The sequence below is a fragment of the Heloderma suspectum genome, chromosome 1 (assembly GCF_057233095.1).
Source record: "Heloderma suspectum isolate Gila_16-S chromosome 1, 16-S_ref, whole genome shotgun sequence".
NCBI classification, from domain to species: domain Eukaryota; kingdom Metazoa; phylum Chordata; class Lepidosauria; order Squamata; family Helodermatidae; genus Heloderma; species Heloderma suspectum.
This window is the reverse complement of record NC_139458.1, coordinates 154,614,034-154,638,239: the sequence shown is the minus strand read 5'-3', so window position 1 is coordinate 154,638,239 and position 24,206 is coordinate 154,614,034. Positions and strand designations below refer to the sequence as shown.

The following is a 24,206-nucleotide window of genomic DNA, read 5'->3' as shown; positions in this document are numbered from 1 at the left end:
GAGCTGGCGTGTGCGTCTGTGCTTTTTAAATTGTATTTTCAAGTGTTTTGTAATCTTGTAAACCACCTTGTGAGGGCAGTGCACCCTGAAAGGTAGGTTTAAAATTGTATGAATAAATAAATAATGTTTCAAATGATGCTAGGAATGGAGTCTATCTGTCGAAAGGCGGAGAAAGCAGCTATTGTCAGAACGACTTCCAGATCATTACTTAATAAAGTAAATGTTCCAAAGAAGAGGGGCCTAAAGAAAAAACTTATTTCTGCAGATGTGCATAAAGAAATAGGTAAGCAGTTTTTCTTTGGCTTAAAACAAATATTTCCCCATAACTTTTAATTTTATTCTCCCTTTAATGTTTAGCTTGTCAATTATAAATTATTTCCAATGAAATTATAAGACACAATTTCCACTCTAAGTTTTTAAAGCTGTGGTTTTATTTACAAATCTGAGTACACTGTAAATGTTCAGTAAATTTCAGTTATACTAGTAGATCAGATTTGCTTCATTAAGGCGTATCTTCAGCCATAGACTTTAAATGTATTCTGTTTTCAGCAGTGGGACTAAACCACAGTATTTACTATTCATTCTTGGTCCAAATGAAGGCCATTTCCATCCTCATATGTCAGTATAAGTCATTATACTGAGCAATGTACTGTTAGGAAATGGTCAATATTTAAGAATATAGACCATTACCTTTATATTCTATGAATAATTGTCATAACCAAGGCTACAAATGTACAGTTGCACTTCAAGGATAACCTTGCAAGAGCTGGATTCCAAAACCCAAAAGGATTAGCACTGGATTATATTACGTCTTTTTTGTTGTTTATTCGTTCAGTCGCTTCCGACTCTTCATGACTTCATGGACCAGCCCACGCCAGAGTTTCCTGTCAGCCGTCGCCACCCCCAGCTCCCCCAAGGTCGAGTCCGTCACCTCCAGAATATCATCCATCCATCTTGCCCTTGGTCGGCTCCTCTTCCTTTTGCCTTCCACTTTCCCTAGCATCAGCATCTTCTCCAGGGTATCCTGTCTTCTCATTATGTGGCCAAAGTACTTCAGTTTTGCCTTTAATATCATCCTCTCAAGTGAGCAGTCTGGCTTGATTTCCTGGAGTATGGACTGGTTTGATCTTCTTGCAGTCCAAGGCACTCTCGGAATTTTCCTCCAGCACCACAGTTCAAAAGCATATATCTTCCTTCACTCAGCCTTCCTTATGGTCCAGCTCTCGCAGCCATAGGTTACTAGGGGAATACCATTGCTTTAACTTTGCAGATCTTTGTTGTCAGTGTGATGTCTCTGCTCTGAACTATTTTATCAAGATTTGTCATTGCTGTCCTCCCAAGAAGTAAACGTCTTCTGATTTCCTGGCTGCAGTCAGCATCTGCAGTAATCTTTGCGCCTAGAAAGACAAAGTCTGTCACTGCCTCCATGTTTGCTCCCTCTATTTGTCAGTTATTAATCAAGCTGGTTGCCGTAATCTTGGGTTTTTTGAGGTTGAACTGCAACCCAGCTTTTGCACTTTCTTCTTTCACCTTTGTCATGAGGTTCCTCAGCTCCTCCTCGCTTTCAGCCATCAAAGTGGTATCATCTGCATATCGGAGATTGTTAATGTTTCTTCCAGCGATTTTCACTCCAGCCTTGGCTTCATCAAGCCCAGCACGTCGCATGATGTGTTCTGCGTACAGGTTGAATAGGTAGGGTGAGAGTATACAACCCTGCCGTACTCCTTTCCCAATCTTAAACCAGTCCATTGATCCGTGGTCTGTTCTTACCATTGCTACTTGGTCATTATACAGATTCCTCAGGAGGTAGACAAGATGACCTGGTATCCCCATACCACCAAGAACTTACCACAGTTTGTTATGATCCACACAGTCAAGGGCTTTAGAATAGTCAATAAAACAGAAATAGATGTTTTTCTGAAACTCCCTGGCTTTCTCCATTATCCAGCGGATATTGGCAATTTGGTCTCTGGTTCCTCTGCCTTTTCTAAACCCAGCTTGTACATCAGGCAGTTCTCGTTCCATGAATTGCTGGAGTCTACCTTGCAAGATCTGGAGCATTACCTTACTGGCATGTGAAATCAGTGCCACTGTTCGATAGTTTGAACATTCTTTGGTGCTTCCCTTTTTTTGGTATGGGGGTATAAGTTGATTTTTCCCAATCTGTTGGCCATTCTTGTGTTTTCCAAATTTGCTGGCATATGGCATGCATCACCTTGACAGCATCATCTTGCAAGATTTTAAACAGTTCAGCTGGGATACCGTCATCTCCTGCTGCCTTGTTATTAGCAATGCTTCTTAAGGCCCATTCAACCTCACTCTTCAGGATATCTGGCCCTAGCTCACTGACCACACCGTCAAATCTATCCCCGTTATTATTATCCTTCCTATACAGATCTTCCGTATATTCTTGCTGCCTTTTCTTGATCTCTTCTGCTTCTGTTAGGTCCTTGCCATCTTTGTTTTTGATCATACCCATTTTTGCCTGGAATTTACCTCCTGTGTTTCTAATTTTCTGGAAGAGGTCTCTTGTCCTTCCTATTCTATTATCTTCTTCCGCTTCTGCACATTGCTTGTTTAAGAATAATTCCTTATCTCTTCTGGCTAACCCCTGGAATTTTGCATTTAATTGGGCATATCTCCCCCTATCACTGTTGCCTTTTGCTTTCCTTCTTTCTTGGGCTGCTTCCAGTGTCTCAGCAGACAGCCATCTTGCCTTCTTGGTTTTCTTTTTCTTTGGGACGTTTTTTGTTGCCGTCTCCTGAACAAAGTTGCGAACTTCTATCGATAGTTCTTCCGGGACCCTATCTACTAAATCTAGCCCCTTAAATCCATTCTTCACCTCCACTGCATATGCATGAGAAATATTAGTGAGCTCATATCTAACTTCTCTGTGGGTCTTCCCTATTCTCTTTAGTCTGATTCTAAATTGTGCAATAAGAAGTTCATGATCTGAACTACAATCAACTCCAGGTCTTGTTTTTACCAACTGCATAGATGTCCGCCACCTTTGGCTATGAAGGATGTAGTCAATCTGATTTTGGTGTCGACCGTGTGGTGAAGTCCATGTATAAAGTCTTCTCTTAGGTTGTTGGAAGAGAGTGTTTGTTATGCACAGTGAGTTGTCTTGGCAAAATTCTATCAGCCTATGTCCCGCTTCATTTTGTTCTCCCAGACCATGCTTGCCTGTAATTCCAGGTGTCGTTTGACTACCCACCTTAGCATTCCAGTCTCCTGTCATGAAAATAACATCTTTTTTTGGCGTACTATCCAGTAGGTGCTGCAGATCCTTATACAACTGATCTACTTCTGCTTTTTCAGCATCTGTGGTTGGAGCGTACATTTGGATCACTGTGATGTTAAATGGCTTACCCTGAATTCGAACTGAGATCATTCTATCGTTTTTTGGATTGTATCCAAGCACTGCTTTAGCCACTTTATTATTAATTATGAAGGCTACTCCATTTCTTCTGTGGACCACAGTAGTAATGTACTCCATTACTACTGTGGTCCACAGTAGTAGATCTGGTAGTCATCTGATGTGAAGTGGCCCATTCCAGTCCATTTCAGTTCACTGACACCCAAAATGTCTATATTTAATCTTGACATCTCCCCAATAACCACATCCAATTTGCCCTGGCTCATAGATCTTACATTCCAGGTTCCTATGGTGTGTTGATCTTTAGAACATCGGATTTGTCGTTCACCACCAGCACCATCGGCTACTAGCCATCCTTTCGGCTTTGAGCTAGCTGCGTCATCACATCTGGGGCTAGTTGAACTTATCCTCTGTTGCTCCCCAGTAGCATTTTGACCATCTTCCGACCTGGGAGTCCCATCTTCCGATGGTATACCGACATATCTCTGGTTGTACTGATCCATTTAGGTTTCATGGCAAGAATACTGGGGTGGGTTGCCGTTTCCTTCCCCAGGGATCGTACTTAGTCTGACCTCTATGCCATGACCTTCCCATCTTGAGTGTCCCTTCACGGTTTAGCTCATGACCTAAAAAATCATTATTTTGTTTTCCATAGTGCCCATGTCAAATAGGAAGCCATCTTCAATTAATGCAACTGCTTTTGGAAAGGACCCAACCCCTATAAGCACCAAACAACCTCCTTCTGTTCAACCGATCCATGTACCTTGCAGTCAGCAGTCTCCTGTAATGCATCATAAACTGTGTGAGCATGTACAAACCCAAATGTCCCTCCTAAATATCCAGCCTCCACAAACATCAAGTGGTGTTCCTGAAGTACCACTTTCCACCATTCCTGAAAACGGTGAGTAGGGTTGTCACGTTTTGGTCTGACAGTAGTTTTGTTGTTGTTTTAACCTTGGCATTAACAATTTTGCTTTTTTGCGCTTCTTTGATAGCAGCAGATCAGCCTCTTACAGTGTTCAACTACCGCTTACCTACCTCTACCCCAGCTCTGTCCCCACAGCTTACAGCTAATCCTGCAGTCATTCAACCTGTAAGTACCCTGCTTGATCCGTAAGTAAGCAGTCAAATTTGTTTTGCCATGTTTTATTCTCTACATGTTGATAGTTAAATCTATTTTTCCTTCCTTAAAAACTTCCTTAATCATCATTGAGTCTAATGGAATTTAATGAGTGTTGATCTAGAATAGATGTTGATTAGTAGTCATTTTACCTTTTCATCTCTTATTTGGGGCTGTCAGAGGTGAACAGGAATGAGTTGCAGTTCTTCTTGAGCTTGGCAACATGTCTGAAGCCCTACATGTCTGTTGCACAAATCCAATGTCTTCAAAACCTTCTCATTCCAGGTGGGAGGCAACAGGACTCTATTTTAAGCTTAAGGTTGTGCTGAGACTGAGCCTCGTGTGGTGCAGAGTGGTAGGCTGCAGTATTGCAACCAAAACTCTCCCACAACCTGAGTTCGATCCCAGAGGAAGCTGGGTCTCGGGTAGCCGGCTCAGGTCGACTCAGCCTTCCATCCTTCCGAGGTCAGTAAAATGAGCACCCAGCTTGCTGGGGGAAAGGTAGTCACGACTGGGGAAGGCAATGGCAAACCACCCCGCTATAGTCTGCCATGAAAATGCCAGCGCAAGCGGCGTCCCTCTAGGGGTCAGTAATGACCCAGTGCTTGCACAGGAGGAACCTTTCCTTTTCTTGTGCTGCGACTAGGCTGAATTCCAGCAGATTAGACTGCTTTCCTATTCCTGAATCTGTTTCCCTGCACTCCTCACACACATTTAATTATGCACCCCTTTATTTTTAGTCATCTGTTCCCGAATCAGTCTCATTTTTTCCGATACATCTAAATGCTTCAGACTAATGCTGGAGTGTGTGAGAGGCTCAGCAATGTATGAGTGGAATTTGCTTGTTACTTGTTCTTTTAGATCAGACAACTTGTGACTGTCCAGATGGTTTGGCCTGCAACTCCCATCATGCCTCATCATTAGCTATGCTAACATCTAGAGGGCCACAAGTTGCACACCCCTGTCCTCCCTTGCCTGTTTGGGCCAGCACAATTACAATAAATTCTGCTAACTGAAAGGATAAAAAGAAAGCAAAACTGGTTTTAAAAAAAAACGACTTAAAAAAAACACCTACGTATTCATGTCACCTTTTGGTCTTCTCCATGCAACTCTTGTCTGCTTTCTTCCTGGAGGCAGGAGACAAGAATTCCTTGTATTTTCTTTTGTGCTGTAACACAGTATTCACAATAATCGAGACAAAGAGTTAATCTACAAGTGCAGTAGAAAGTCTAGCTTTCTTCAAAGTGGTACTGTTTTGAAGAATGCAAACACTGCAGCACCATTAATTCAGTGATACTTGCTGTAGACCCTGTTCGGATATAATGGTGGCTTTTGGCAGCAATTCATGGGTTAATTAATTAACCCACGAATTTCACAGATGTGTGCTATATGCAAGTCGCTTCTGGTTTTCAGCAAGAACCTACGAATGCAGCATTCATAGGTTGTTTCTGTGGCATCCAAAGCAGACACTCGGGGTTGTTCGTGTGTTAAGCAACCCCAAGTTAACCCCCAAATAAACCCACAAGTTGCTGCTGAACCCCACCATTTCATTGAAACGGGCATAGAGTACTATCAATTTCAACTAATTAGCAATGTAGACAATCTCTTACAATCTCTTAAATTCTCTTTGTGTGTTGGGCATCTGTCAAATGGTCCAGGACCAGGCTATTAAGCAACTGTTGCGCCTATCTAAAGTATGTTTAAGAAGAGGGAGGGAATTGTTCACCTGCATCATAGGGGCATAAGATATGCAAGTGCAATATTTGGGTTTGGGGTATGTGATAAGCCCGATAAAGGACGATTTGAGTTGACATCCTGCCCGTGCTTGCTTGCTGAAATCAAGCACAGCTAAGGCAGATAAGGGTGGGCCTGGGAAAGCAGAGAAGACTAAAGAGCAGGAAAGAAAGCAGCTTTATAAACCCCAGGGAACTTGGAGGAAAGGGGAGAGAAGGAAGAGAGCTGATAGAACGAAGGAAGGCAGCAAGGAAGCCTCAAAGGAACTATTGGACTCCTGGTAATCATTAGCTGTGTTGTAAGTGGGAGGAATTGTCAGTCCTCAGTCTTACCCTGTGATGAGCTGGGGCTCCTAGCTCTAAGAATTCCGAGCTAGAGTGGTTCCAGGTGTAAGAGGGGGCTGAGAGCACTCCCAAGGGTTTGTAATCTTGAGGGGGATCTTCATTGGGTGTAATGGGCATGTATACATTCACTGATACTTTTTTTTTCTAATTTACTTGCAAGTAAATGTGCAAGATTAAGATCTCAGTGTAGAAGAAATTATTTGTGTTTGCTTGCTATAGGGTGTTTCCATGGACAGCTGCAGCCAGTGTGCATCACAAATGGGGCCTGTTCTTTTGCCAGCAGGTTCCATTGCTTCCAATTCCACTGCACAAGCACAGCCTGTTGCTTCATGTTCTGCTCTTCCCCATATAACCAGCTCTGCTACAAATGATCCTACACCATCTACAGTTCTTGCTCCACCTGCTAGCAGAGAGGCTGTGTCAGACCAAGGAAACCATGAACCACGGCTTAAAGAGGCAGACCTAATAAGGTGTATTCAGGCACACCTGGCTCTGTTGCAGGCACATGAAAAGGAGATTGGGAAGGCTAATGAAAAACACCAGGATGTTGACTCAATACAGCCCAAACCCTTGAATTCCAGAGAAGAAGAAACTGCTGAAGAATATAGTGCGGGTACTCTTAGCGAAGAGGAAGACTTGGATGAAGTTGACATGGCACCAGTGAGAGATACAAGTTGTCAGACTAGTTTTGACAAGGAAGTTTTAAAGCCTAAAAATACAAGCTGGCAAATAACAGCTCAAAAAGTGAAGACACTGAAGTATCTTTTGGGAGAGCTCAAGGCCCTGCTAGTTGACCATGGTAATATGGGCTTTCTATTACACTTTGATGAATTGATATTTCTGTGAAGTTGACTGAACTGATTATCGGTGTGACAAAGCCAAGGTTGAGCCTAGTTTGTCTCTGCTTCTGCTAAGTGAATGTATCCCTAAAGGCTTAACATTATTTTATGTGTTAACAGTGGGCAATAATGCACTGTGACCCTTGCTCTGCACAAAGCTTTATTGAAAAGAGTGGGAGATATTCCCAATACTCACATTCTGAATGTGACTGAGTGGTGCTTTTTATTATTTTTTAAATGCATCATGAAACACAAATTTGGTAATGTAGAATGAGCTTTTCAAATCAGATCTTTCCCTGTTGTGTACTTCCTTGATAAAGGAATCATCTGCAGATCAATCCATCATGAAAGCTTCTGGAAGAATTTGTGATACGTATTTGTAATGTTGGGTTTAATTGTGAGACATCTTTAAACACCTGGTGAGGATGGCAAGAGGAGTGATGAGCAAATTTAGTTACCTTCCTGTCTTGCCACACCCTGCTCAAATGAGGCTGCAATCCTATGCGTGTTTAGACAGAAAATAGCCCTATAACTCCCAGAATTCCCCAGCCAACCAGGACTTCTGGGAGCTGTAGGACTTTTTTCTGTTGGAGCATGCATAGTCGGAGCGTGCCCTGAATGGATTATAAAATCTGCCCTGAGAATTCCCATATCGATATAAGTCTTATTACAGGGGGAAGCACCCATAACTGAACACTCGGCTATTTCCCCCTTGCCCTTGTGGAGTCTGCAAATACAATCCATACTGGGCAACATGGAAGTAAAGCCCATTGGTTTCAACAACTTTTAGTTATAAGAAAATATGTTTAGGGTCATGTTGCCTGTCTTACATTTTGCACATTAGGCTATACTGCCTTTAGTGAGCATTTTCACTATTCCCAAAGTTCTGTTTTTTTCTCTTAGTCCAGGGGTGGGCAACATCTTGGGGTTAGGTGGTCGCATTGCCCCCCACAGAACCCACCAAGGGCCACACCCCTCCCTATCACCATTGAATTTGCTGCTGCAGCAGCTGAATCTATAGCAGCAGCAAAACTACCACCACCACGATTTTGCTACAAAACAAGGTGCAAGGGGAGTGATCACCTTGTTTACAGGGAGTCTTCCTGGACTGTGATTCTGCTTCGAAACAAGGTGCACACTTCCTCCATGCCTTGATTCGTAGCAAAATCGTGGGGGAGGGGGCACCACAGTGGTAAATTCAGCAGCAGAGGCAGGGCCTGTCAAGGGCTCCTTGGAGGCCTCTCTCAGTCTAATCCAGTAGCCAAGTCCAGACACAGACAAAGGGATTCCTTTCAAAGCTTTATTCTTCTTTTACAACTTCACAACTCTACCGTTTGCAACTAGATCTGAGCAGCACAGTACCTATGCCCTAAGTTGGAACAGTTGGTCCCCGTTTGAAAGGGTATTACTGGCAGACCCCTGAACTTAAGGACTAGGGAGAGTCCCTCCCCTTTTCCCTTGGAGCCTCTGAGCGCAGCCGTTGTTTGCGCGCCATCCGGGCACTACGCCTCCTTTCTGCGCCCTCCATTTGGCGCCGCTCTCTGCGTCGGCGTCGCGCATCCACCAAGTCTGCTATCCACCCTTTGTCACTCCCTGGACTGCTATCTAAGCTAGGAATGCCGGTGGGAGGAATCTCCGTCAGCTGTTGGCCCTGGGAAAGAGGAGCGCGCTCCTCTCCCAGGAGCGACTGCTCTTCTTCAGAATCAGAACTACTCTGGGATTCTATGGGCTCAGTGTCCACCCTAACAGGGCCCCCACAGAAGAGGCTGCTGTATCGCTCTTGCCCACAGGCCGCATGTTGCCCGTCCATGTTTTAGTCCCACATTAGGGCTGCAAGAGTCATAAATGAAACATGTTACCTTTGTTAGGGTCCTAACCTTAAAGGACATACTGAAGAAAGGGCTCAGTCCTGTATTGCAGCATATGGAAGTACCTGATTTAGAGGTGTTTCGCAGTTTGGAGCACTAGATTGTACACTCGGTATCCTTTCTAGGAAGATCAGTTACTCTTGCGCAATTATATGTTCTGAAGTGTGTGTGTGACTACTTGTCAGATTTATTTTCCCCTTGTAGATGATGCAGAAATTCTGAGGCTGCTAGGTGAGGTGGAAGACGCTGTATCACTCTTGCCTGCAGCACTTGGAAATACAAATGTGCATGCTGAAATAGCACTTGCTCTTCAGCCTCTCAGAAGTGAAAATGCCCAGCTGCGCAGGTCAGTAATGTGTATGTGAGAAGCAACCTCCTTAAGGCTACAGTGTTGGTTCTCTAGATTGCAGCTTCAAATGGTTATGAAAGGATGAGCAAATGGTTAAAGTAAAGGCACTTGCATCCGGATTCTGTACTTTTTCAAGGACTGGATACACAGACATCTATATCTTTCTGCCTTATCAGTCTGTAAAGCAGAAATACCATGACTTTAGGTGTCTAAACTTTTTTTTCCTGAAAAACTTCATCAAGTATGCAACTAACATGAATAAGAAGCATATGGGAGTTCCCAGACGGGCAGAATATCCTGCACTTCTGGTATTGAGTCTCTTCTGTTTTGGCAGAAGAAAGATCTATGCAGAGTCCATACCTTCCTGTGCACAGCCCTATTTCTACTCCAGTGCACTGCTGCATAACCTTTGTCCTCCCACTTAGTCTTCACTTTCAGGCAGAGTTCCTTGGAGGGGTAGTGGGGTCTGCAGAGGGAATTACTGGGCGGCAGGATGCCACATACAAGCAGCCTGATTAGTGCTGAGATGCGAGTCCACACAGAAGAATCAAATACGCTGATAGTTCCACTAGCCAAGTTATTAAAGGTTGGGATGCCAGTGGTAATAACTATGATCAGTTTAAATATACACAATAACGTCAGTGTTGTTTGATGACAGGTGGCTTGACTATTTCTGCTGACTTTCATCAGATCAACAGTGGTAACACCAAGCCAATTGGAAGTTGCCATCTCAGTTGCAACTGGAATTCAATTGCATAATGTGAATCATTGTGAAAGCAATCTGGGATGAGGTTTCTTGTATCTCAGCATGGTCCTAGTAGATATGGGCCAGTTGTCTCAAGCAGTGCTCACTATCTACCAGAGAATAAAGCGTTGTCTCTGGATGGACAGTTAAACCTAAAATCTTTGAGTCAAACTGGGGAAAGTGATTTTCACCTTTTTGTCATCAAATAAATCCAATTTTGCTATCAAAAATAGTTTTCTTAAACACATTCTCTCCCGCCCCCAATTCACACATAGGCGATTAAGAATATTGAATCAGCAGCTTAAGGATCAAGAGAAAGCTGAAAATGAATGTCATCTGGATAGCAACTTTGAATGTAAGTAGCAAGGTATAAAGATTTGAATATATTTTAAAAGCACTTTCAACAAAGCCTTAGGAGTGCACATTGCCTTCTAACAGTTCTGGAAGCAGTGCTTTTTTCTGTCGAGGTACTTACAAAGTATATCTTTAATACACAAAGTAACTTGTACTCTTGTTCATTCAGTCACAACAGCACCATGGGATGCATAGCTGTTGATCTTATGAATGGAGAACCAAGTCTTGTAGGACACATATCCAGAAAGTCTATGGTTTAGTATGGATTTGAGCCCAAACCTAGTACTCCATGATTTTATTTCTTTATTACACTTGCATTAAGGATACATATGTAGCTATTTTCCACCCTGCCCCTACCCCCAGGTGTGATTAGGCTGAAAAATAGTGATTGGCTCCCAAAATCACTCAGCTTCATGGCTGAGTGGGGATTTGAACTGGGGTCTCCCCAGTTCCTAGTCCAATACTCTAACTGCTACACTTCACTGACTGTTATGGTTGTGGCCTGCAGTGGTACTGATGATACACTGTGAGGCCAGTTCTTGAGCTGACTTCATGAACATGACTGTTTCTTTTGTGTAGAGATGCAAAGGGTTCTTTTAATATGGATTCAGCAAAGGTTAGGTGACCATGTAGTTAGATACAGATTAGGCAGTAGTATGTGCTAACAATTTGTATACATTGCCCAAGGAGTGGGTATGCTGCTTAGTTCAAAAAACCTCGCTAGTGTAATGTAGTATCTGAATATCTGCCAGGTCCATTAGAAAAAGGAAATGCTGGTACACCTTCTCTTGCCCTCTCATGCTGTTTTACATCAAGTAATGCCATTGCAGCATCCTAATTCAAGAGGTTAGAATGAAGTATTTGCTCACAGTTTGAATATTCACACGTATAGAACTGCTTCACACTACTGAATGTCTGTATACAATCATGTGCAGAATGGAAAGTGAACCAAGCGGTACGTACAGCCGCCTGCATCTTCATAATCGCGGCTGCTGCTCCCTAGACAAGCCCCAACCATTGAGGTTACTTGATTTTGGCCTAGAAGGAAATGAGCAGCTGCATTGAAGCTACTTCAGAACAACTCATGTGTGTTCCAGTAAGGAGGCATTACAACCTTCTGCTCTGACTAAAACTTCTAGACTGTCTTCAAGGGAAGAGCAGTCCCAAGTAAAATGTATTGCAGTAATCAATCCTAAACATTACAAGGGTATGCTGTGTTTTTTTTCTTTCTTGGCGGTTAAATATTTGTCCATGGAGCTGAGCTTTAAAAAAAACCTGTGTTTTCCTCCCATAGTTGTCTCCCTCCAGTCTTTGAATACGACACTGCAGAGTCAATTGAACAAATCTATGGAAAGCATTGAGTTGCTGCAGAATAAAAATGAAGAGTTCATTAAAATCTTAGGAAACCAAAAAGAAGAAAATAAAAGACTGACCAGAATAATCCACGAGAAAGAGAAAGAGCTCCTTGAAAAAAGACAGCAGTATGATACTGATTCAACCAAGCTCAAAATTGGTGTGTGTGTTGACAGCCTTTTTGGACTACAGTGTTTGTTCATTTCACATGTTGACTTAGATGCTGTATTTCAGACAGTCTCAAGTAAGGTGACAAATACACTGTATTGGTTTTGTAGGATCTGTTTCAGCTGCTGCGACCCGAGGAGATGAACAAGGGGCTTGTAGCTGTAAGGTCAGCTACTTGCTCTTAATCCCTGCCCATCATGGCTAATTAAAGCCAGCTGTGGGGAAGTTGGCCTGGGGTGGGGGTCCAGAGTGTGATGAATGCATCATTGTGTGAGGGGGTAGTGCTGACTGCCCTTAAAGAGGTGGTCGTGCAGCCACTCCGAAAGAAGCCTGCTTTAGGCTCAGAAGTATTGGACAACTATTGCCCGGTTGCCAATACCTTCTCTTTGGGGAAGATACTCAAGAGAGTGGTGGTGGCCCAGCTCCAGCCTCTCTTGGAGAAAAGTGACTTCCTTGACTCATTTTATTCTGGATGTAAGCCTGGTTTTGGAACTGAATTGGCTTTGGTCAGCCTGATGGATGACCTTGATTGGGAGAGGGACAAAGGGAGTGCAGCTCTGTCACGCTTCTCGATCTCTCAGTGGCTTTTAATACCATTGACCATAGTATCCTACTGGACCGTCTCTGTGAGTTGGGGGCAGGGGGCACTATTTTACAGGGGTTCCACTCCTACTTGCAGGGCTGGTTACAGTGAATAGCACTGGGTGATTTTTTTTTTGGCCCCTTGACAATTGTGCTAGAGAATACCACAAGGTACCATCTTGTTCCCAGTACTATTCAGCATCTCTATGGTGACCGTGAGCTGTTGGGAGTAGTTATTCAGATATTTGAAGAGCTCTATTTCTGTTACGTCTGAATGGGGAATGGCCATGCAGGTCCTAGACTGGTGTCCAGAAGCACTGGTGGACTGGATGGGAGCCAATAAACAGACTGAATCCTGGTTGGACAGAGGTCCTGTGTGTGGGAAGCTCCTGGGTCCAGGAATTAGACAGGTTTCCTGTTCTGGACAGGGTTGCACTCTGAAGGAGAAGGTACATAGCCTCGGGGTGCTTGTAGATCCATCACTGTCACTGGTGGCCAAAGTGGCTGCAGTGATAAGGAGTGCCTTTTACCAGCTTTGGCTGGTATACCAACTGTGTCCATTCCTGAACAGGAATAGCTTAGCCACGGTAACCTATGCTTTCTATCTAAAATGCTTTCTAGCCCACCTTTACGGTAACCTCATGTCTCAACTACTGTAACATACATCATGTGAGGCTACCCTTATGCATGGTCCAGAAGCTACAGTTAGTGTAGAATTCAGCGTCAAGGTTGTTGTGAGGTGTACCTAATTACTACCATGTACCAGCATTGTTGGAAGGACTGCACTGGCTGCCAATTTGCTACCAGTCCAGGTTCAAGGTTCTGATATTAACCTTGTTGTTGTTTATTCGTTCAGTCGCTTCCAACTCTTCATGACTTCATGGACCAGCCCATGCCAGAGCTTCCTGTCGGCCATCGCCACCCCCAGCTCCCCCAAGGTTGAGTCCGTCACCTCCAGAATATCATCCATCCATCTTGCCCTTGGTCGGCCCCTCTTCCTTTTGCCTTCCACTTTCCCTAGCATCAGCATCTTCTCCAGGCTATCCTGTCTTCTCATTATGTGGCCAAAGCACTTCAGTTTTGCCTTTAATATTCCCTCAAGTGAGCAGTCTGGCTTGATTTCCTGGAGTATGGACTGGTTTGATCTTCTTGCAGTCCAAGGCACTCTCGGAATTTTCCTCCAGCACCACAGTTCAAAAGCATACATCTTCCTTCGCTCAGCCTTCCTTATGGTCCAGCTCTCGCAGCCATAGGTTACTACAGGGAATACCATTGCTTTAACTATGCGGACCTTTGTTGTCAGTGTGATGTCTCTGCTCTGAACTATTTTATCAAGATTTGTCATTGCTGTCCTCCCAAGAAGTAAACGTCTTCTGATTTCCTGGCTGCAGTCAGCGTCTGCAGTAATCTTTGCACCTAGAAAGACAAAGTCTGTCACTGCCTCCACGTTTTCTCCCCCTATTTGCCAGTGATCAGTCAAGCTGGTTGCCATAATCTTGGTTTTTTTGAGGTTGAACTGCAACCCAGCTTTTGCACTTTCTTCTCTCACCTTTGTCATGAGGTTCCTCAGCTCCTCCTCACTTTCAGCCATCAAAGTGGTATCATCTGCATATCGGAGATTGTTAATGTTTCTTCCAGCGATTTTCACTCCAGCCTTGGCTTCATCAAGCCCAGCACGTCGCATGATGTGTTCTGCGTACAGGTTGAATAGGTAGGGTGAAAGTATACAACCCTGCCGTACTCCTTTCCCAGTCCTAAACCAGTCCGTTGATCCGTGGTCTGCTCTTATGGTTGCTACCTGGTCGTTATACAGATTCCTCAGGAGGCAGACAGGATGACTTGGTATCCCCATCCCACCAAGAACTTGCCACAATTTGTTATGATGCACACAGTCAAAGGCTTTAGAATAGTCAATAAAACAGAAATAGATGTTTTTCTGAAACTCCCTGGCTTTCTCCATTATCCAGCGGTGTCTAGTTCCTCTGCTTTTTCTAAACCCAGCTTGTACATCTGGCAATTCTCGTTCCCTGAATTGCTGGAGTCTACCTTGCAAGATCTGGAGCATTACCTTACTGGCATGTGAAATCCATGCCACTGTTGGATAGTTTGAACCTTCTTTGGTGCTTCCCTTTTTTGGTATGGGGATATAGGTTGATTTTTTCCAATCTGCTGGCCATTCTTGTGTTTTCCAAATTTGCTGGCATATGGCATGCATCACCTTGACAGCATCATCTTGCAAGATTTTAAACAGTTCAGCTGGGATACCGTCGTCTCCTGCCACCTTGTTATTAGCAATGCTTCTTAAGGCCCATTCAACCTAGGGATGTCAGAGAATTCTGCCACGGATCTCGGTGAGGCCGAATGCCAGTGCACTCGGCCCCCTGAAATCCATGGCGGAATGGCCTGCTGCCCCCCCGCGGATCCCCCCCGGGACGAGACTTACCTGGGGCAGATGTTCCAGACGGCAGCGGCTTCTGCAGCAGTGGCGGCTTGTCTTCCAACCAGCTGCCGCCGCTGCCATTTCCAGTCTCATCTTTTTTTTTTTTACATAGACATGATAGGCTATCTAAAGACTTGCGTAGCCTATCACGTCTGGGTTAAAAAAAAACAACCGTGTACGCAAAAGGCAGCGGCTACGGCGGCCGCCATTTGCGGTCCTTTTTGATTCGCTGTTTTAGCCTATGTAAATTTACGTAGGCTAAAACGGCGAATCAAAAAGGAACACAAATAGTGCCCACTACACTATTTGCGTTCCCCCTTATTTTCGCTGTAATAGTCTTATGTAAATATTTACGTAGACTAAGACGGCCAAAAATAAGGAATGCAAATAGCAGCTGCCGTAGCCGCCGCCATTTGAGTACGCGATTTTTTTTTAACCCAGATGTGATAGGCTATGTAAGTCTTTATGTAGCCTATCACAGTTGAAAACAGGGACGCAAATGGCGTCGGCTACAGCAGCCGCCATTTGCTTCCCTGCTACCCAGCGGCCAGATGTCCGGCTGCTGGCGGAGCCAGCCATTGCCTCCGCAGAATCCCTGCAGAGCGGAGCCGGCAAGGCAGGATTCCGGGGGGAGGGACGGAGCGCCTCCCCCCCGTCTATTCTGGGGGGAGGGACGGAGCACCTCCCCCCCCCACCGCGAAGCAGATCCGCGAAACTTTCGTACATCCCTAATCAACCTCACTCTTCAGGATGTCTGGCTCTAACTCACTGACCATATCAGATCAATCCCTGATGTTATCCTTCCTATACAGATCTTCCGTATATTCTTGCCACCTTTTCTTGATCTCTTCTGCTTCTGTTAAGTCCTTGCCATCTTTGTTTTCGATCATACCCATTTTTGCCTGGAATTTACCTCTGATGTTTCTAATTTTCTGGAAGAGATCTCTTGTCCTTCCTATTCTATTCTTCCACTTCCGCGCATTGCTTGTTTAAGAATAATTCCTTATTGCTTCTGGCTAACCTCTGGAATTTTGCATTTAATTGGGCATATCTCCCCCTTTCACTGTTGCCTTTTGCTTTCCTTCTTTCTTGGGCTGCTTCCAGTGTCTCAGCAGACAGCCATCTTGCCTTCTTGGTTTTCTTTTTCTTTGGGATGTTTTTTGTTGCTGCCTCCTGAACAATGTTGCAAACCTCGCTCCATAGTTCTTCTGGGACCCTATCTACTAAATCTAGTCCCTTAAATCTATTCTTCACCTCCACTGCATATTCATTAGGAATATTAGTGAGCTCATATCTAACTGCTCTGTGGGTCTTCCCTATTCTCTTTAGTCTGATTCTAAATTGTGCAGTAAGAAGTTCGTGATCTGAACTACAGTCAGCTCCAGGTCTTGTTTTTACCAACTGCATGGATGTCCACCCCCTTTGGCTACGAAGGATGTAGTCAGTCTGATTTGGTGTCGACCATCTGGTGAAGTCCATGTATAAAGCTGTCCTTTAGGTTGTTGGAAGAGAGTGTTTGATATGCACAGTGAGTTGTCTTGGCAAAATTCTATCAGCCTATGTCCTGCTTCATTTTGTTCTCCCAGACCATGCTTGCCTGTAATTCCAGGCGTCGTTTGACTACCCACCTTAGCATTCCAGTCTCCTGTAATGAAAATAACATCTGTTTTTCGCGTAATATCCAGTAGGTGCTGCAGATCCTCATAGAACTGATCTACTTCTGCTTCTTCAGCATCTGTGGTTGGGGCGTACATTTGGATCACTGTGATGTTAAATGGCTTATCCTGAATTCGAACTGAGATCATTCTAACGTTTTTTGGATTGTATCCAAGCACTGTTTTAGCCACTTTATTATTAATTATGAAGGCTACTCCATTTCATCTGTGGACCACAGTACTAATGTACTCCATTACTACTGTGGCCCACAGTAGTAGATCTGGTGGTCATCTGATGTGAAGTGGCCCATTCCAGTCCATTTCAGTTCACTGACACCCAAAATGTCTATATTTAATCTTGACATCTCCCTAATAACCACATCCAATTTGCCCTGGCTCATAGATCTTACATTCCAGGTTCCTATGGTGTGTTGATCTTTAGAACATCGGAGTCATCGTTCACCACCAGCACCATCGGCTGCTAGCCATCCTTTCGGCTTTGAGCTAGCTGCGTCATCACATCTGGGGCTAGTTGAACTTATCCTCTGTTCCTCCCCAATAGCATTTTGACCATCTTCCAACCTGGGAGTCCCATCTTCCAATGGTATACCGACATATCTCTGGTTGTACTGATCCATTTAGTTTTCATGGCAAGAATACTGGGGTGGGTTGCCGTTACCTTCCCCAGGGATCGTATTTAGTCTGACCTCTCTGCCATGACCTTCCCTTCTTGAGTGTCACTTCATGGTTCGGCTCATGGCATCGTTGAGGTGCTCAAGCTCCAGCACCATGACAAGGTAACGATCTCCTGGGATATCTGAGAGAACACCTTCACAGCAATCAGGTAGATCTCTATGAGAGATCCCCAGAAGCCCTTTTACTTGTGCCACATCCTGCTGATGTCCATCTTGTTGACGCCTATCTTTATGATTTTTAATTCATGCTTGCTGGTTTTATTATATAGCTGTTTTAGTATTAATTTTTATTTGTATCGTAGTTTATCATTCTAAACCAGCTGTATATGTTGTACTGGGCAGGTGATATAAAATATTTTTTAAAAATACTAAAAATTAAGATTTACACTGTATTCATATATGTTTCAGAAGTGGATGAGATGTTGGCCAGTAAGAAGAATTTGCAGTATAAGTTAGAAGCTGCTGAGAAAGAAAACCAGATTTTGGTTATAACGTTGCGTCAGCGAGATGCAGAAGTGAATAGACTGCATGAATTGACTCGGTAATGTTGCCTTTGCTTTCCCTCTCCTTGCTGTTTCAATTTTAGTCTACTGCAATTAGCAAAATTTTAGGCCCAACATGGACATTTAGAACTGAAAATTGCAGGGCATGTTCATTCAATAGCTATGATAAACATACTGAAAGTCCCAAAACTTCAGCTGGGGGAGGGAGGAGCCACCAAACTGGAAAATGTGGATTTCTCTCTCAGCTAAAAGCTACGTATCTCTGAAACTAACAAGATCCATATGACACTTATGAGCCAAATTGAATGTTCTTGCACTCAAAATGGTCAAAGATGTAACAAAACCATTTTGGGGTAGGATTTTAAAACCTGGTATTTTCTTGGACTTGCCATATGATTATCACACCTATCAAAGCAGCATAGAATAAAAAGCTGAAAATTGTAGGCTAAGTGTCCAGGTCAAATGCTAATTTCACTGGACTCTTTGTCTTTGGAGTAAGGAGCACATTAATATAGCAGAAACCAGTTTGTACCATTTGGGGTAGACAAGATTATCTTGCTTGGTCTTATCACTTTGTTGATGTAATTTTATATTTTATTTATATGAAAATTGGCTGAAATTAGTATGCTATATCAGTACTTGAAATGTTACTAGCTTGCAGGCTGATATCAAGGTAAGGAATCATTTTGGGCTTAGTTTAGGTTTGTCAACTACAGAAAGCCTTCTCATAATTATTTTGTAGACTTGGGCAGAGTCCAAGGGATGTGCGACAGGTCAGAAAAGATGGGTAACTTGTTTGTTTTGCTTCTATAATTAATGACTTCAGAAGAGCTCTCTCCTATTTATTACAAGAACCCAATTCATTTAAGACATTCATGAATGATACTTTAAATATGAAAAGTTGCATAAAAAGAGACAATAGGGACAAACAGAAATAAAGGAACTTGGCTAAGTTATCTCCAGCTGTTTAATCAGACCTGAAAGCAATTTCCCCTTACTTCAGCTGTTTCTAAAGTACTGTTTAATGGGGGGAAGCAAAGGTAGCCTTGCTGTCCCATAAGAAAAGTTCCAAAATCCATATTAGAGCAATATCTTCATTAGGCCAACCAAAATATCACAAAATAATGTGCAAGCTCTTCATCAGGTTAGATGATAAACAAAATGCGGGGGGGGGGGGGACGCTGGCTGATGTTAGGGACAAAGGAAGCTGCCTTACACTGAGTCAGACCATTGGTCTATCTAACCCAGTATTGTCGACACTGACTGGCAGCAGCTCTTCAGGGTTTCATGCAGGATTCTTTCCTAGCCCTAACTGGAGATCCCCAGGTTTGAACCTGAAACCTTTTGCATGCAAAGCGGCGGCTCTACAACTGAGCTGTGGCCCCTCCCCATGTTAAAGCCATTTAGTCAGTCTTAAAATGGAATGTGGGAGGAGGTCGCAGGCATTCACATTAAGCTCTGCTAGGTGCTATGTTTCAGGTTACTGGGATGAAGGAACTTCCAGTGATTAAATGCATGATTTGGTTGTATCCAACTGTGTCTGTCCACTAGTGGAATAGATACTGCTGGGGGGACTACCTGGATGAGCTGTAGGGGGTAAGTGGAAAGTAAAGTCCCATTGTGCAAATGGAAGTCCATGCACTTGATATTGGATTGAAACAATTGTTGGATAGATCACCGCTTGAAGTGGCTACTACTTGCTCTAGAAATAGTTGTGGTGTGAAATGCCTTTACTGAAAGTTAACGGATAGCTTTATCAGATTTAGTGGTATGTGAAATCTTGCGGCTGTAGTGGCTAGCCACCAGGTGGTGGTAGTCATTCATGTATTGAATTGAAACCTGTTTTGCTTGGGGGGAAACCGGCATATACAGCCTCCAGCATATATGAAAGCGATTACACTTTGGATTTTAGCTTGCTTTCTTATTTCCTGTACCATTGATTCAGCCAATCCACTGGAGTCATTACGACACATGGAAGGAGGGCTTCAACACTGTAGCCCCACCTAGATGTGCAAAAGGATCCAGCATGTATGTTTCTTGCTTGGGTCAAATTTTAACTTTTTGAATGGGTTCCGTGGGTGTAGCCCCCAACTTTTGGATCAACCAGCTGTTCAGGAGGGGGAGCAGAGCGGCTAGATTCAGCACACACATGCCAGGCCTCCCCCCTATTCCTTAAGCAGCTGATCAGTATGACTTTAACATCTTTGAAAGAGCATTGTGGATGAAGCCATAAGTGTGTCATGGATGACATTTTGGATTCTGGTTTTAATGTTTTTGGCCTCATCTTGAGTATCCTGGGAGAATGGTGCTCAATACATTTAATCACTGTATTTCAAAAAGTCATTCATGATGACAGGCAGAGTCATGATACATTTAATCACTGTTCCATTTCAGTAGGACAAGGGTGGGCAATTTGTGGCCCTCCAGATGTTTTAGCAAAAGCTTTCACTCTCTTCTCCTCACACACCAAGGAAGGAGAGGGGAGCACAAAAACCCATGGCTCACTGCTGCTCATTCAGAGTAATCTAAACCATGGTTTAAGTCAAGGGCGAGTAACTTGTGGCCCTCCAGATGTTTTAGCCTACAATTCCCACCAGCCCTAGTCAGAATTGCCAGTGTTGAGGGATGCTGGGAGTTGTAGGCAAAAATATCTGGAGGGCCACAAGTTACCACCCCTGCAGTTGAGGCTGCCTCTTCCCAGTGGTAGGTGTAAGAGTGGGGGGCAGGGGCATATTTGTTCCTTGCTAGTACATTGTCCAAGTGTAAGATCAGTTCTTATAAGTGTGAATGGCAGTTGTTTACTTAACTTTGCTTTCTCCCAATATTCAGGGACAATAGGGGATACTGTGGAAAGCATACTGTCTTTCCTTACCAATTTTTGCAGAAGGGCAGGTCTTTCCCATCTCCCAGCTCAATTCTTGGTAGTAGGCAATTTGCCTTTGTCACATGTAACTTGGTGGAAGCCACTGACAATAGTGTCCACCCTTGTATTTACATTGTCCCGCTCTGGGTTCCAATTCTTGAGCTTCCTTCACTCATAGTTCTGAGCCATTGCAAGATCCATTGCCTTGTGGTTCTAACCCATATGACTATTGGGTCTGTTAATACCACAGTCATGTGAGTAGGTGGATCGCATGAATCTTTCTCTTTCATTCAGCATCCTCCCTTCATTGTGGCATTTACTTACTTTCTGTCTCTGAAGCCATGACGGATAGAACAACATGAAATGGGCTCTGATGTGGCTTGGGGTTTGTGTGAGAGAAATGTCTTTAATCATGCTGGAAGTGTGACACTGCATGTTGGGAACAAGGTGTTCTACATATGCATAGAATATATATTTTCTTCCTTTTAATTTAGAAGAAGCAGGTTAAATGTGTTTACCTTTTTATAAGACCATCTGATAATGTTCTACTTCCATATTATGGTAGTTTGGAAAGTAATCTTAGGAACATGTCTCTTGTCTTGGTCTGTCTTAGGTTTTAGGGCACAATCCTATACATGTTTAGATTTTTTTAAAAGGCCTACAACTCCCATGGCTGGCTTGGGAATGCTGGGAATTGTAGACTTCTTTCTGTCTAAACATGCATAGAATTGCACCCTTAACCACTCTTAATTCTCCTGAAGCTCAGTTTAGATATGACTAAAATGTATTTACACTCTGTGGTATCGGAGCACTTAGTTAAATCAAATGAGGCATGGAGATGCCTCAAGAGCAAGGTAGGCTGTATAATGAAAGAGGTTGACAGCACAATCCCTTACATGTCTACTCAGAAGTAAGTCCAAATAAGTGGGCTGCAAGCAAAGGATTGCAACCTGAACCTAACAACTTGGGACAAATATTATTTGATGTCCTAATTAAAATTAAACTGCTGAACTGTTGTTAACAGGGCTTTGCAGGGCAGTATGTCCAAACTTCTCTCCGACCTCACTGTGGACACCACTAAACCAAAACAGGAAAGGCGTCTGTCAAAAGCCCTCCTGGAAATTCATGAGAAACAGCTGCAGCCTGATGCATACCCTCTAAGTGATTCCATAATGAGCTACCTCAAAAAACTAGAAACTGATCCTGCTCTGATAAATGCAGAGCCTCCCTTATCAAAGTGTGAGATACAACAACCAAGTCAAGTACATGAGGTTAAGGCAGCTGAACAGTCTCCTCAAAAGAGTCCGGTTGTTGCAGAGGAAATAGTGGCTCCAAGAAACATTTTTACCTTTCTAAAGTCTGATGTTGAAGCAGCCAGCAACTCAAGTACTTTAGTAGAAGGACATGAGCCAGATGAGACGATTTACGTTCCACTGAATAGCAGTCCATCTCAGGAACCAATAAGAGCCGCTGAAAGGAGGACAGACACACACCATGAAGTTCCCCAAAAGTTGGCTGATTCTAAGCAACCAAATAGGTTTGGGGTGCTGGGCAATGCAAAAGCGTTTGTTAAATTGCATGGTAGCTATAGTCCAAAAAAGAATGTTGAAAATACATCTGAAATCATGGGAAGGACAGTAAAGCTGGAAGGTGAGAAACACCAAATGCAGCCAAAAGAAATAACAAGTGGAGCTGCTAAAGTGATTTCGGACAATCCAGACAGACTTCAGCCTGATAAATTCCTCTATGCTCCTATTTCACATCAGAAAGGAAACATGCAGAAAAACAGCACTGGAATTTCTGCTCCAGACTCTAGTTTTTCAACTTTTGACTGGATGTCAGGAAAATCTGAATGGACTATATCTTCCTTTTCAACATTCACATCCAGAGATGAAGAAGACTTCAAAAATGGTCTAGCAGCCTTGGATGCTAACATAGCTAGACTGCAAAAAACTTTGCAGAATAGTTTGAAAAAAACAATGAATCCATAAATGCATTTCTTCAGAATTTGCATGGAAGATATGCTTTCCTTGAAATCCTGATTCTTTATAACATCATTGTACTGTATCTTTATGTGCCTGTCTTTTGAATAGTTGAGGTAAAATTGAACTTATTTTCTTACTGATAAATTAAAAAGCTATTTGAATACACAAAAATCAAGCGTAAATCTGAGATATACCTGTACATTTTATGTTTAGAATTTAAAGAAATCAAACTATTCTAATAAAGATAGCATATTTGTTAATACTTCTTTGTAGGCTTTTCCTTACTGATAATCACAAGAGGCCTATTTTTCCAAAACACACACACACATTGAGGCAATATGCTCAGTGTAAGACTCAGTCCTACTACCTAACCTTTTGCCCATACAGACTGCTTCTAAATCCAATCTTGTGTGTTCACTCCACTTCACTGATGCCATCACTGCAGAACTCCAGTTGTAAGACGTTTTCTTCAACTGTGCTGTCTCAGTGACCCTCCATCCAATTATAGTTAGTTGTGACTCAGGCCCAGTCCATATGTGCCATAGAATCAAGTGACAAAGCTTTTGTTGCACTGTACCACTTGGGGTTGGTATGCCCAAATGCTTCCCCCTCTGTCAAAAACAAGCCACTTGGATGTACCCATCTAGCATGTCAGGGAAAAGGATTCAGACTAGGCCTTATTGCAGCTAGCCTTACTGTGGCCATGTTCCTTTTGTAAACCCACATATTCCCTCTGGATTCCTGCTTTCTTGGATGTAGAGAATTCTGTTATTGGTGAAGGAAAGCATCCTTGGAGTGCCACTGCCAAAACACGGAAGGTCTGTATTAATGAGGCAGGAAGGAGTCAGGCTGTAGTAAGCAAAGTTGTGCCTAGAATGGAGTTGACAGGAGTCTGATCTTTTTTTTCCCATGGAGCTTATGCCTGGCATAAGATACAGAGGAAATGGAGTATACCTAATTGTTCCACTTTGCCCAAAATACGAAGAAATTAGAACTCATTATATGCATAGACATGTCATGTACTCAGATACCATCCCCAAACCCCAGACAAAACCCTGTCCAGTCCGTTCACTAAGGCAGCCTTGTAAATAATGCCCCCCCACCTGCAAATTATTAGCTTATACAAAGTTTTTACTCACCTGGGAAAGGAGGGGTAGAGAACTGCATTTCATTGCTAGGTGCAGGGAAGGGGGCTTTTCTAGCATCCCACTTGATTTCTATGCTGGCGCA

General features: G+C 43.3%; 1 protein-coding gene across 3 annotated transcripts in view; it reads left to right on the top strand.

Moving 5' to 3' along the window:
- Positions 1 to 23,236, top strand: part of CCDC14 (coiled-coil domain containing 14) — a 31,147-nt gene extending 7,911 nt beyond the window's left edge. Inside the window, exons 5-13 of one of the 3 annotated variants that reach the window (XM_084807545.1) lie at positions 143 to 283; positions 4,035 to 4,280; positions 4,381 to 4,472; positions 6,797 to 7,376; positions 9,489 to 9,630; positions 10,654 to 10,733; positions 12,027 to 12,245; positions 18,034 to 18,166; positions 22,016 to 23,236. In XM_084807545.1, coding sequence (XP_084663671.1) covers positions 143 to 283; positions 4,035 to 4,280; positions 4,381 to 4,472; positions 6,797 to 7,376; positions 9,489 to 9,630; positions 10,654 to 10,733; positions 12,027 to 12,245; positions 18,034 to 18,166; positions 22,016 to 22,982 — 2,600 coding nt within the window. In that variant the 3' untranslated portion in view covers positions 22,983 to 23,236. Of the gene's footprint in view, positions 1 to 142; positions 284 to 4,034; positions 4,281 to 4,374; positions 4,473 to 6,796; positions 7,377 to 9,488; positions 9,631 to 10,653; positions 10,734 to 12,026; positions 12,246 to 18,033; positions 18,167 to 22,015 lie in introns of all 3 variants that reach the window. The other 2 variants (XM_084807537.1, XM_084807531.1) reach the window with 2 other exon arrangements.
- Positions 23,237 to 24,206: the final 970 nt, after the last annotated feature.